At 45.5% G+C, this 13,618-nt stretch overlaps 1 protein-coding gene across 2 annotated transcripts in view; it reads right to left on the reverse strand.

The window, feature by feature from the left end:
- Nucleotides 1–13,618, reverse strand: part of LOC105470645 (O-6-methylguanine-DNA methyltransferase) — a 291,365-nt gene that overhangs the window by 246,145 nt on the left and 31,602 nt on the right. The window contains exon 1 of one of the 2 annotated variants that reach the window (XM_011722826.3): nt 1,350–1,456. The exons of the other annotated variant lie outside the window; for it this stretch is intronic. Coding sequence (XP_011721128.1) covers nt 1,350–1,439 — 90 coding nt within the window. The 5' untranslated portion in view covers nt 1,440–1,456. Of the gene's footprint in view, nt 1–1,349; nt 1,457–13,618 lie in introns of those variants that run through there. 2 annotated transcript variants of the gene reach the window in all.

Consider the following 13,618-nt stretch of genomic DNA (forward strand, 5'->3'; position numbering starts at 1 on the left):
CCGCAGGAGCCCCTCTCTGGGCTGGCTGAGGCCGGGGCCTCCTCCCTCTGCTTTCAGGAAGGTGTGGAGGGAGAGGTGCGGGCAGGAACCGGGGCTGCGCTCGCGGGCTGGTGAGTTTCGACAGGCCCCGCACACACAGCGGCCGGCCCTGGGCAGTGAGGGGCTTAGCACGTGGGCCAGCAGCTGTGGAGGTTGCCTGGGTTCCCCAGCAATGCCAGCCCACCAGTGCTGCACTCAATTCTCGGGGGGCCTTAGCTGCTTCCCCACGGGGCAGGGCTCGGGACCTACAGCCCGCCATGTCTGAGCTCCTCCCCCTGCGGTGGGCTTTCGCGCAGCCTGAGCCTCCCGGACAGGTGCCACCCCCTGCTCCATGGCGCCCAGGCCCATCGACAGCCCAAGGGCTGAGGATTGCAGGCACGGCTCAGGACTGGCAGGCAGCTCCGCCTACAGCCCTGGTGCAGGATCCACTGGGTGAAGCCAGCAGGGCTCCTGAACTGGATGGGGACTTGGAGAACTTTTATATCTAGCTGGAGGATGGTAGGTGCACCAATCAGCACTGTGTCTAGCTCAGGGTTTGTGAATACACCAATTGGTACTCTGTATCTAGCTAACCTAGTGGAGACTTGGAGGACTAGCACTCTGTGACTCTGTGTCTAGCTCAAGGATTGTAAATGCACCAATCAGCACTCTGTGTCTAGCTCAAGGATTGTAAATGCACCAATCAGCACTCTGTGTCTAGCTCAAGGATTGTAAATGCACCAATCAGTACTCTGTGTCTAGCTCAAGGTTTATAAAAGCACCAATTGGTACTCTGTATCTAGCTAACTCTATATCTAGCTAACTAGCACTCTGTGACTCTGTGTCTAGCTCAAGGATTGTAAAAGCACCAATCAGCTCTCTGTAAAGTGGACCAATCAGCTCTCTGTAAAATGGACCAATCAGCAGGATGTGGGTGGGGCAGAGGAGGGAATAAAAGCAGGCTGCCTGAGCCAGCAGTGGCAACCCGCTAGGGTCCCCTTCCACACTGTGGACGCTTTGTTCTTTCGCTCTTTGCAATAAACCTTGCTGCTGCTCACTCTTTGGGTCCACGCTGCCTTTATGAGCTGTAACACTCACCACGAAGGTCTGCAGTTTCACTCCTGAAGCCAGTGAGACCAAAAACCCACCAGGAAGAATGAACAACTCCAGACGCGCTGCCTTTAAGAGCTGTAACACTCAGCGGGAAGGTCTGCAGCTTCACTCCTGACAGCGAGACCATGAACCCACCAGAAGGAAGAAGCTCCAGACACATCTGAACATCTGAAGGAACAAACTCCGGACACACCATCTTTAAGAACTGTAACACTCACCGCGAGGGTCCGCGGCTTCATTCTTGAAGTCAGTGAGACCAAGAACCCACCAATTCCAGACACAGAACCACTTGGTGTCATCCAATTCATGGGACTTTTCTCAAAAGCTGGTGGACAGGAGACGCTTTTTAAAACCCAGAAGTTAGATTTAGTTTAAAAAAAAATTACATATATGGATTTAAATGGACCAAGCAACTCCATATCCCAGAATCCCATGAAAAAGCTAATTTGACAACACTTAGAGAAATAAATTAGCAGAACAGAATTACTTGTCTAAAGTCACCTCTGGTTAAACTGGAAAATACACGTAAACACAGCACGTCTTTCTTAGTCATCCTACAGTAGAATTTTAACTCAAGATTTAGGAATTCTATCAATTCCAAACAACTTGGAACTACAAAATAATTACCATTACTGCAAACTATTTTCTACTTGAAAAAAAAACCAGCTTTTTCTATAGAAAGGGCACAAGGACACAAGGAAATCCGAATGTGCCAGGCACACACAGAGAAGGAGCCCAACCACACTAACGCACGGAGGAACCGTGTGCAGGGCCTGGCGTGTGCTGGGCGTAGAAGGTGCAATCCTGCATGTGGTCTCAAGGGGAGGGACTATTGTGGGCATCCTGTGAACGGTGGCAGTGCTCTATGCAAACGCAATAAAAATAAAACCATCATGAAAAGAAACTTTATCCCACACCTTACAGCAATATAGATTCCAGGCACTTCTGAGTAGCAATAATAAACATCTCATGCAGCTAAAAGGGAAAATTTCAACCCAAAAGGAAAACACACAGAGAACCCTGGTGGAGCCAGGTGATGGCAAGGGCTCTTGGCTTCACCTAGAAATGACGCAACTGCTCCTGAAAGTCACAGCCCAGCAGAAAAGAGCTGCTTCCTTCAAATAACTGCCAAGTTATTTGATCTTACTGAATTTCATTTATTTCTTTCAAATAAGTGATTAGCAATATCCACAAACCTTCATGACAGAAAATACTACCTTTGCTTTTTTTTTTCAATCAAGTAAGCAACCTGACCTGAGCTGTTTATTTAATGAGGTTTTCCAAATTAACTAAATCTGGCCAGGCCTGGTGGCTCATGCCTGTAATCCCAGCACTTTGGGAGGCCGAGGTGGGCAGATCACCTGAGATCAGGAGCTCAAGACCAGCCTGGCCAACATGGTGAAACCATGTCTCTACTACAAATACAAAAAATCAGCCGGGCATGTGGCGGGCGCCTATAATCCCAGCCACCTGGGAGGCTGAAGCAGGAGAATCACTTGAACCCAGGAGGCAGAGGTTGCAGTGAGCCGAGATCGCGCCACTGCACTCCAGCCTGGGCAACAAGAGCAAAACTCCGTCTCAAAAAAGAGAAAAAGAAAAATTAAATCTGTTGTATATCAGAGAGGTCAGCACCCACTTACCTTGATGTACTCCACCTTCAACTTCTAAGTGTAAAACCAGTTTTCTCAATTGACAAACACACTGTTTTTCAACTTCTTTCTCTTTTTCTAGCCCTACGACTCTTCTCTTCCTCCTTCCCCTACCAACCCCTGGTACACACCACCTTCATCCACACCTTCTAGGACCTGCCACGTGTCGCCAGGTATGTGAAAGCTATCTCCATGGCCGCTTCCAGGAGGGCTGAAGGGGTGTGGCCATCAGAACCACCTGCAAGACGGCTTTTTACTCTGCAACAGGGCTGGCCCTGCCCTGCTGCATCTGTCTACCTATGGGCTAGGATCCATAGGCTGAGAACTGCTACTGGGCTGCACCAGAGGTCCCTAAGAACAGGGGAGCCCCGCCCAAGAGAGAAAACTAACTTGGTGAGAGCAGGAAATGGGAGATTCCTCAAAAACAAAAACGTCACGGAACAAAGGGCGTCACCTCCCTGCAAAGGACCTAGTATCCCACCCAGAATTTAGTGGCTTGGTCCATGTTTTATCTGGGATTCAAACTCTGCAAACCTATGGTAGAATGAGAACAAAAGCTTTCGGCTTGTTTGCTAGCTGCTGAAGTTTAACAGCTAAAACATTGAAAGCAGATCCATATTTATTTTGGGAGACTGAAAGGTTTCTCCGTCTCACAAGTAACTAATACAATCAAAGCCCTGGCAAACACAGCAGCGCGCGAAGAAATACAGCATGAGGCTGGACAATAAAAAGTTGCACAGAATCCATTTGTCATTTTGGCCCACTCACCAGAGGTTCTGCAAGCCTGCTTCCCACAGCTCAGCTCATAAATCCCCATCTCAGGCCCACTCTCAGGACGTTCCTCACCCAGTGTCGGAACTAGGACTTCCTATATACTGCAGAGCTCACTTCTGGGCACCCCTGTCTCCTCTGTGGACAGGGACTGAAAACCAGATCTCCTCCAGCAGGGCCACTGCTCCCCAGGGGACCCTGGCCCTGGCTCCGCAGCCTGCTCTGATGCCGTAGGACGGCTGTGCACCAGGCAGTCCGCACCAAACTGGGAAATGTCTGTGTGCCATCGGACAAGACCACTGCCATGTCTCCAGGCCACCCCTGCCCCAGAGGCCTCGTCTTCCATCTACATGCTCCAGAGGGGAGCTTCACATCTGTCTGGAAGCCAAACCCAAGGATGTGGGATAAGTGCAGAGGCTGCAGCACCATGCACGCCACCCTGGAGAGGCTGGCTCCAGCATCACCTGCCTGACGGCTCACAGACATCCTTCAACACTACACCAGCCCTATCTCACCTGGTCCTCATGGGAACAGCTTCACCTAGCTCCCCACTGTAGCCTGGCAAAGGATCATAACACAGCACTGGAACCCCCTGTCTCACCTGGTCCTCACGGGAACAGTTTCACCTAGCTCTCCACTGTAGCCCGGCAAAGGATCATAACACAGCACTGGAACCCCCACTTTAGAGACAGGGAAACTGAGGTTTGGGGATCTTGAGTAACCTGGTCGTGGACACACGGCCCCTAAGTGGCAGAGTGAAGACTGGGATCCTATTCAGCATGGGTTCAGGGCCCACAGCCTTGACTGTATTGTATTGATCTCAAAGAAACCCAGAGAAGATGCTCTGAAGACAACATCCAAATCCAAGGACTAAGAAAAGCTTCACAGGAGGAGGAGCTTAGAACAATAGTTAGGAGTTCAAAGGGGGTAGATTAAGAAGGTATTTGTACATTGAAAAAACAGAGTGTGCAAAGGCAGAGAAAAGAAAAACATGATGTAGTTGTACAAAAGGCAAGTGGACTCTTTTGGATAGAGCAGATTATAGGAAAGTGAGATAGGAGGACCAGGGTAGGGTGTCTGGGGCTTTGAAAGCAGTCCGAGGGCTCAGGACTTGGACATCTACAACAGCAGCGAGGCAGCCTTCAGTGTGGGGCATGAGCATCAATGCCCACTGGATGCCCGGAGAACAACCTGGAGCCAGTGAGATGACTGAACGGCTATTTCACCAGCCCTAAGTATGTGGCTGCAAGGGGAGGCGTGGGACGCTTGGAAACCCCACAGAAATGGAAAACTCTTTTGCTGTGGGGTGATGGGAAAGACACAAGAGAAGAAGGGGTCCAAGATGGCACCAAGAGAATCCTGACAAAGAAGATGGGATGCCACGGATGAACCAAGTGTAGGCAGGGAAATCTGGGGTGGGGCCAGGGACCCACTGGGCTTTAAACAAGTTCTACAGAGACCAGTGAACTGTCTCAACCACGACAGCACTGACCCTGCAGGAAGGAGAATTCCTCCTTATTGCAGGGCTAGCCCATGTGTTGTGGGATGTTCACTGGCATCCCTGGTCTCCACCCAGTGGATGCCGGCAGCACCCCCTCAGTTGCAACAACCACAAATGTCTACCATGACAGTTCCCCTGGGGGACAAAACTGCCCCCAGTTAAGAACCACTGGCATAGTGAGGAAATGCTGCAAAAAAAAAAAAAAAAAAATAGCAACTGCAAATGAGAGACCACTCTGCAGGTCTCAGCTCGAGGCCATCTGAGCAATTCACGAAGCCTGTTGGTATACTCAGCACCTGACCGAAGGGATCAAACTACACCAGGGACGAGCACAATCCCCTCAGGCTTCACACTGCTCTCATGAATAATGAGCAATCTCTCAAATAGGATGCCCAGTATAATCACAGAACCAGGCAAACATGGAAGTAAGACACCATGAGCAAGAACAAGCCAAAAAACTTCCTTTCTTAGCTTGTTCTTGAACTTTAATTTCCTTTGAAACTTTACAAAAGCTGTCTACCGTCTTGGGAAAATTATGTCACCAATATCCATGCTGACCAGATGACGAATGCCCAATACACAAGCAAAGACTTGAGATACTGGATGTATCAGATGCAGACAGAAAGTAACTCAACCATTTTTAAAGAAGGAAAAGTCCAGCTTGCTCACAAAGAACCCCCATGTAGCTGAGCTCCATAATTTTATGCCCCCTAAAATTCAGCCTGAAGTCAAAATGTTGGAAGAAATGGAATCTCAGTTTTTACTTTATATATTTATCACATAATATTAAAATACACAGATTATTTGATATGTTGTCAGTCGTCTATTTCAACATGTAATTTCACACTAGGCTAATCATAAAGCCTGTATCATTCTTGCATTTTTACAAACCAAGAGTCAAAGTAAGCTATGATAATAATATACAGTTTATCAATAGACTAGAAAATAAAAGTGGGGTTGGGGGACTAAAAGAGATATTTATCTACCACACAATCTTGTTTCACTTCAATTTTCTCAATTCCACTTATTATTTCTGGAAAAAATCCCACTAGTTATATTTTGCCTGGGCAATTCTTTCCCAATACTTCATTCTCCTTGGGAAAACAGCAGACCAGCGCTGTACTCCCAGAGTCAACAGGCGGAAACACACACACTGCAATTTTAAGTCTATAACACTTTCCAAACTTGGCCTTAGTTTCCAAAACTTCATCTTTGTTAGATATCCTGCAAGTCACTAATACTAAAAACTTTATTACCAGTCAGAAAAAAAAAAAACCCTACCACATTCACACAAACCTAGGCTAGACAAAATCAGGTTCCAAAGGTGGTGGAGGGTACTATGGTACAATCAATTACCAAGGACTCAAGGACTCTCGGCTTTGATGACATTTCTCTCCCCACCCATTTGGAAATGGATCCCCAGGCAACAGTGGGAACCAACACCTCAGGCTTCCCATGGTGGTGTCGGAGGTGGCGCAGGCTCTCTGAGCAGGAGGGTGCTGGGAAGCTCCTGATCTAATCACAATCTGGCCAGGGGAAGATGATCTGGAGAGCATCCTCTCTAGTCCTTCTCAAAGGGGAGTATTCAGAATTTGAAGGCGCTTTTCAGTTGTCACAATGGTTGTGGGAGGTATTGACATTTAAAGGGGGAGAATCAAGAACGCAGAATGTTCTCTCGTCATAAACAACAGTGTCATCCTGCAACCTGTGTCACTTTCAAATGTCCTGCAACACATTCAAGTCTAAAATTCACGAGACCCTAAACTATAGTTCCATTTACATGCAAACACAAAATTTTCTGCAGTTTTTCTCTGCACAAAGTTTTCTAAGAACGCAACTATCCTGTAACTCAACAGAAAGGTGAACTTCATTTTCTTTGAAACTTTACAAAAACTGTCCACCATTTTGGAAAAATTATATCACCAGTGTCAACGCTGACCAGATGATGAATGTCCAATAAACAAAACCGTCTCAGTCTCCATTTGCAGCTGCTGCGTTCCAGGTACATACACCTGCTTGCCGCATTATGTCTGCTAGCAGAGTCCTGCCCAGGCGTTCCTGTTCTGAAGGCATATTATCTTATTGTAAATGACTGCTCCTAAAGTTTTTCATTTAAACAGTACACGTAGATGCATATCATCCAGGAATTTCATTTCAGGAAAGTAAAGGCAGATTACAAACTATGGGTATCAGACAGGGAGCTCCAATCTGATCCTGTTGAAACCATCAGGCTACAATGAGATGTTCCCAGTCCACACAAAGACGGGGAAACAAAACACATTTCTAAAACCTCCCTTAAACTAAAAAAAAAAAAAAATTAACTAGCTATAATATTTAACCTTTGATAGCTAAACAATTTAATCAAATGTAGGAGGAAAAAGTCTGTAACATTCAGACCAGGGGCATTGCTACAAAGAGAATAAAACATTTCAGCCCCTGGATCCGACAGAATTCCAAGTCTGCTTCTACCTGAGTATTAGAAAAGATGAAGCCAGAAACAGCTAAATAAAAGGTAATGCGAGTAGGCATAACACAATAAAAGATATTACCTTCAAAATGCATTATTGTTGCCAATTATAAGAATCACTTCAACTTAATTTCAAAAGCACAATCACCCTCAACAGAAACAGTCTCTTTTTTAAATTTCAAAGAGTATTACATTAAGCCAATAACTCACCTTCCAGCCATAATATCACTCTCCCTCCCTTATTGCAACACCACATTTCATAAATACTTCTCATCGACAAGTCAAGCTAATTCAGGTTAATTTTATTGTATTTTGGTGCTATCTCACATTTGTGTGCAATTACCTTTATCATTTTATTGCCAAGGCAGAAAGTAATCAGAACAATTATTTGAAAACGGAGGTTTATAAATTCTAAATCACAGTTGCTGGCATTTTTGATAAAGCAGCAGCTTTATCTCGGGAAGTGGCAGGGACATCGGATAAATCATGCATCAGTCAAGTGTAGCTGACCCCCAAGTGCATTGCACAATATCAGAAGTGCTTCCAAATAAACTTTCCTGCATCATCCATCATTCTTCATAATGCTAAAATAGCTGCACACCTGAAGAATAGGAGCTGGAGGATAAAAAAAAAAAAAAAAAAAATCCAAGCAGTGTGGGCGAAACCATTAACTGGTCTCCCTTTTAAACTGTAAGATATGGCCTGGAAACCGGACCGCGCACATAAACAAATATGACTTTACAATAACTCTAAACATCTGTATTCATATTCGTCAACTCAGTTTTAAATATAAATGAAATATGGGGTAGAGCCGTAAAAAGAAAAAGTGCATCTCTGGACTACATGCATTTTTACGTTCTGTTTGGGTCCGGCTGCTTTTAACAGCTGCCTCTCTAAGGCTTGTCTCGACATCTTGTTCTCTATTCCTCATTTTGTTCTAAAGTTTATTGCTTAAAAAAAAAGTGTAACTTGATTTTAAGGAAAAGAATAAAGGGAGAAGCCCCTGAATCCCCACGTGTGATTTGGCCTAAGTTAATTACACCGCCAGGGAGCACAGAAATTTAGGAAGGGAGGCGGCCCCATCCCCAGTCACCCCTCTTCACGCAGGGGAAAAAATTCACCCCAACCTCAGCTGCAGCCTTCCTCAGGGAGGGATGGCTCATCTCACCTCTGGCATACGTGAGCCACATTCTTCACTGACTGTTTAAGGCAAAACCAAACAATTATGTGATCATTTATTTCCTTTTTTATCAAAAAGCAAATACCCCAGAGAAAGGCGGCTTCTGGACCTTTTTGTAGGTGACCTTATGCCAACGGACTATCAAAAGGTCTAGCTGGGTAGGAACACAACGTATTAGCTACATATGCCTGGCACTGGGCCAGGTGCTTTACATGCATGATCTCATTTACTCCTCACAGCAAACCTAAGGAAGACCAAATGGTGTGTCGATGAAGCAGCAGACAGGGAGGTTACGGAACTCGCCTAAGGACACAGCACTCGAGGGGCAGGTGGGTATTCAAGATTAAGTCAACATTCTTCAAAGCCTGGACTTCAGCCAGGACTCTCCTCAAGCTCCAGGACATAGAGACACACTCCGCGCTGTACCAGTCAGGATGGCTGTGACACTCTGGAGTAACAACCACCACCAAACCCGCTACAGGTCTGGGCTAGCCCCAGCAGCAGCCTTGGTTCGTGCAAGCTTGGCGCCCCAGGCTGCACCCATCCTGTCCCACAGCTATCCCAGTACCACATGGGGAGGAGAACCACGAGCTGGTGTGCACACACATCCACCAAGAAGTACCACATGCCACTCCAGCCCACGCTCATTAGCAAACCAAGTCCACGACCAAGCCACCCTTGAGGGAGTGGAACGGGGCAGTCCTCCTGCATATCCAGCAAAGCGGACCTGAAAACAGAGGTGAGCCCTGCCTCCCTGGTCTACCACAGACACAGATGCTGCTCAATTCAGGCTTCCTTTCAAATTAAAGCACTGTTGGACAAGAAACATGTTTAGAGTCCTCGGAATGGTCGTGGTGACCATGGCAGTCATACCACTAAAATCATCACCTGTGGCAGGTGCTTCGATGGAAGAAGACCCACAGCTGCTTAGCTTGATGATAAACAGAAACATGAAAACCAAAGAATGGGGAGGTAAATGACTGACTGACTGACTTATCAATAAATGCATAAATCCACAAGGCAGATAAAAAGGAGTAAGCACTATAAAAACAAACCGAGCCCACCAATTACAAATCTCTGTGACACGGAAACATTCTATTTAGTTAACTCTACAGCCACATTTTCCAAACCACTGCAAAATAAACCCTCAATTTTCCAGGGAGATAAATACTTTCTCGGTCTTGAAAGTGAGGACTGCTGTCCCTCATCATGGACATGTGTGGAGGTCCAACCTTTGGCGTAGAGAAAATAAAGGCATCCTCCCCCACCCCCGCAAGAGGCAGGGTAGCTCTGAGAGGTATCAGGGCCCAAGCCCAGAGAGGGAAGAGGCGGCAACTTTGAGCGAGTGAGTCCATGGAAGCCCCCGACCTGCAGTCACTGCTGTTTCTAGATTCACTGAGGGAACTCTGCCCAGGACAACTGCCATCGGCTAAGAGCAAGAAAGGACCTGTGTGCCAAGGGTTTTGATCCAAGAGTTGCCAGAGCCTGTTGGTGGACTCTGACACCAGGAAGTGACTGACCCCGTCACTGAGCTCAATGTTTTGGCTTTCCTTTACCTCTACAAGTCTGTACAACTCTGAAGCTCTATAATTCTATCTAGTTTTAAATTTACATGAAGGCTCTCAGTGAAACAGATATCACATTAATCAGAGACACTGAACTGTTCAGGCAAAGTAACCCTGAATTTTATGTCATACACTTAACATTTGGGCTGGGTGCAGTGGCTCATGTCTGTAATCCCAGCACTGTGGGAGGCTGAGGCGAGTGGATCATTTGAGCTCAGAAGTTTAAGACCAGTCTGGACAACATGGTGAAGCACTGTCTCTACAAAAACATACAAAAATCAGGAAGGCGTGGTGGTGGGTACCTGTAATCCCAGACACTCAGGAGGCCGAGGTGCAAGGATTGCTCAGGAGGTGGTTACAGTGAGCTGAGATCACACCACTGCACTCCAGCCTGGGCAACAGAGTCAGATCCTGTCTCAAAATAAATAAATAATAAAGTTAACATTTGAAATATTAATAAAATCAATCTTACAATAACTCATGGAGAGAGGTGATATTATAATTCGTGTATCACAGGTGAGGAACCCAGCACACTGCAGGTGAAGAATTTGCCTCAGGTCCCATTTCGAGTGAGCTGTAGAAGCCTAAAGTCGAGCGTGGAGATTCCAATCCCCAGAGCCCTGCCTCTTCACCACTGCACCCTCCTGCTGGCTGAAGCAGCCCTGCAAGGCAGCCCCCCGACGGCCCAGGGCCCAGGCGGGTGTGAATCCCCCGCCCAGTTCACCCCACCAGAGCACACGCCTCTACGGTAGGAAACCAGGCAGTGCCCAAATCAGCGCCAATGGTGACTTTCTGAACAAATGAGACACTGGTATTCCTCCACATTGTTGGAGAAGTTGTAAAAATCAATCTTTATGGCCTTTCCAATCCCAAGATTTATAGTGTGAGTCCACAATCAAAAATTTGTGTCAAAAAGAGTATAAGAAAAAGGAAGATATGCTTAAGAAAGAAAGAATTAGGAAACACCTAACCTCTTAATATACAATAGGTGAATTTTCAGGACAATTAACTCTAAATCATTTTTCAATCGGTTATATTCTCTCCCTTCCAAAAATAAGATCTAATCATTTCATGCATATATCCAACAATTTTCAGTCATCTGGTGAAAACTGACAATGAAGGTGTATTTCCATCAGCTATTTCATAGTCTTTTGTCACCAGGACACCCAATTCGAGTAAAAACATGATAAAGCAGGAGTCTAGTGATCAGATTCTACATGGCACAGTATCCATTAAAGTCTCCAACACTTCATAAGACTTCTGACTGTGTTCTATAGCATGAATACTGTATCACCCTTAATGTTAAAATTTAACCAGGTCTTTTAAAGGGTTTTAGGTTCATCAAATGAATTTTCGATATTTCTGTTTACAACAAAGATAATTAAGAATCATAATGAATCAGACATAGGTATAAGATGCGAATTCCACAAAAATAGAAGTTAGAAAACAAAATGAGTTAAAGAAAAAGAAAAAATCTCTAAACTAGCAGAAAATGCTATTAAAGGTAATTGTTATTCTTCACATAACAACAGTAGAGGGTCTTCCTTGCTTTATTTCATTTTGTTTTCCACATGCAACAATTGGATATCTGAGAAATAAGTTAATTTGCTGGCATATCCGTTTGGAAACATGCCATCAGTTTCCCAAGAGCCAAAGTGAAAGCTGAGTAACAAAATAAGTAATGAAACAAAAGGATTTCATTTTCTGACTATTTGAGTCCAAATGTCAACCCTATATTCCTAACCATGTTTACAGAAGAATTCTGTAGATTGAACTTTTTTCACCAAGCAAGCATAGGAAATACTGTTCTTCACAAGTAGGGCTTTTCCTACTAAGCCTCATCTGCATCTAGTGGCTGAAACACAATGACACAGGTTTTACCAGATTCTTTTTAAAAGAAGCCACCATATAAGCAAACATATTGCAGATAAAGAGCGCCAGGTTTCTCAATGTTGGAGAAGGGAGCTACAAAGAGGAAAGGCAGAGATTAGAATAAAACCTGCTGTGCTGAATTCAAGTTGGAGGCATCAGATGAACTTGTAGCTTTTAACACGCATGCAGACAGAAAACAGAAATAAATACAGATGCATGGGTCAGTAGACATACATACTGCCCCAGCTCCTCCCACTGAGAAGGGCAGGAAAAGCAGCACCTCAGCAGCAGCGAGCACACTCAGCACTCAGATCTTGGCTGCTAAACATCATTCTCCAGCTAAAAGGAACAGAGGCTCCTTGGAGAAATGACTGAATCCAGGGCTGGGGCAGGGAAAACACAAGATACAACTGGATCATACTGTGGTCCCAGAAAGTAGGAAAGCACGAGAAAAACGATGGGCAGGTCCAAAAGACATAGGAGCCAAACTCAACAGTTTCCCAAAAGCCAAAGTGGGGCTATCTGAGTAACAAAATTAAGTAAAGACAGCACTGGACTACACCCCAGAAATTAAAATAAATATCCATGAGTCTATGCTGATGTGAATAATTGAAAAACTAATAAATAAAAGGGAAAGAAAAGACAGCTCTTGCTTACAGAACAGTTCCCACTGGTAAATGAAAAGGGAAGGAGGGAAATACAAGCATTAGGGAAGCAGTACAGTAATAACTGCCACAGGCAAGACACACCCATGGTCACTAAGATGAGTGGGTGAAAGCCTGAGCAGAACCAAGATGGTCTCAAAATGCTCCCCCCAGGTATTAATTACTAATGGGAAAACTTAAATTACCAAGAGGAAATGCACAAGAGTCACCATACCCAGTGTCCAAGCTAACATCACATGTCAGTCCAAGTAACTGACAGACATACGTCCCCAGGACAGGATGCCTCAAGGGGGCACATCACTTCAGTGCCTTCTTACCAAAAACACATAACCTCTGTCTCTCCATGAGACAACATCAGCAAACCCAAACGAGAGGCATCCTACAAAATACCTGATCAGCATTCTTTGAAAGGGTCCAGGTCACAAAAAACAAGGCAAGAGGAACTGACACAAGTTAGACGTCTTAGTTCCTTCTGGTTGCTGGAATAAAATACCTTAGACTGGGTGCTCTGTAAACAACAGAAATTCCTCTCGCACATTCTGGAGACTGTGAAGGCCAAGATCAAGGGACCACCAGGGCCCTCTTCCTGGTTCACAGAGAGCACCTTCTTGCTGCATCCTCACGTGGTGGAAGAGGACAGTGAGCTCCCTCAGTCCTCTTTTATAGGCACACTAATCCCATTCTGAGGGCTCCGCCCTGACCTAGGCATTGCCCAGAGGCCCCACCTCCAAATGCCATCACCATGGGGGTAGAGTTTCAACACAGGACTCTGGAGGAAACATAAATTCAGATCATCGCACTAGAGGAGACAAAGGAG

The sequence above is a fragment of the Macaca nemestrina genome, chromosome 9, assembly GCF_043159975.1.
Source record: "Macaca nemestrina isolate mMacNem1 chromosome 9, mMacNem.hap1, whole genome shotgun sequence".
Lineage (NCBI taxonomy): Eukaryota > Metazoa > Chordata > Mammalia > Primates > Cercopithecidae > Macaca > Macaca nemestrina.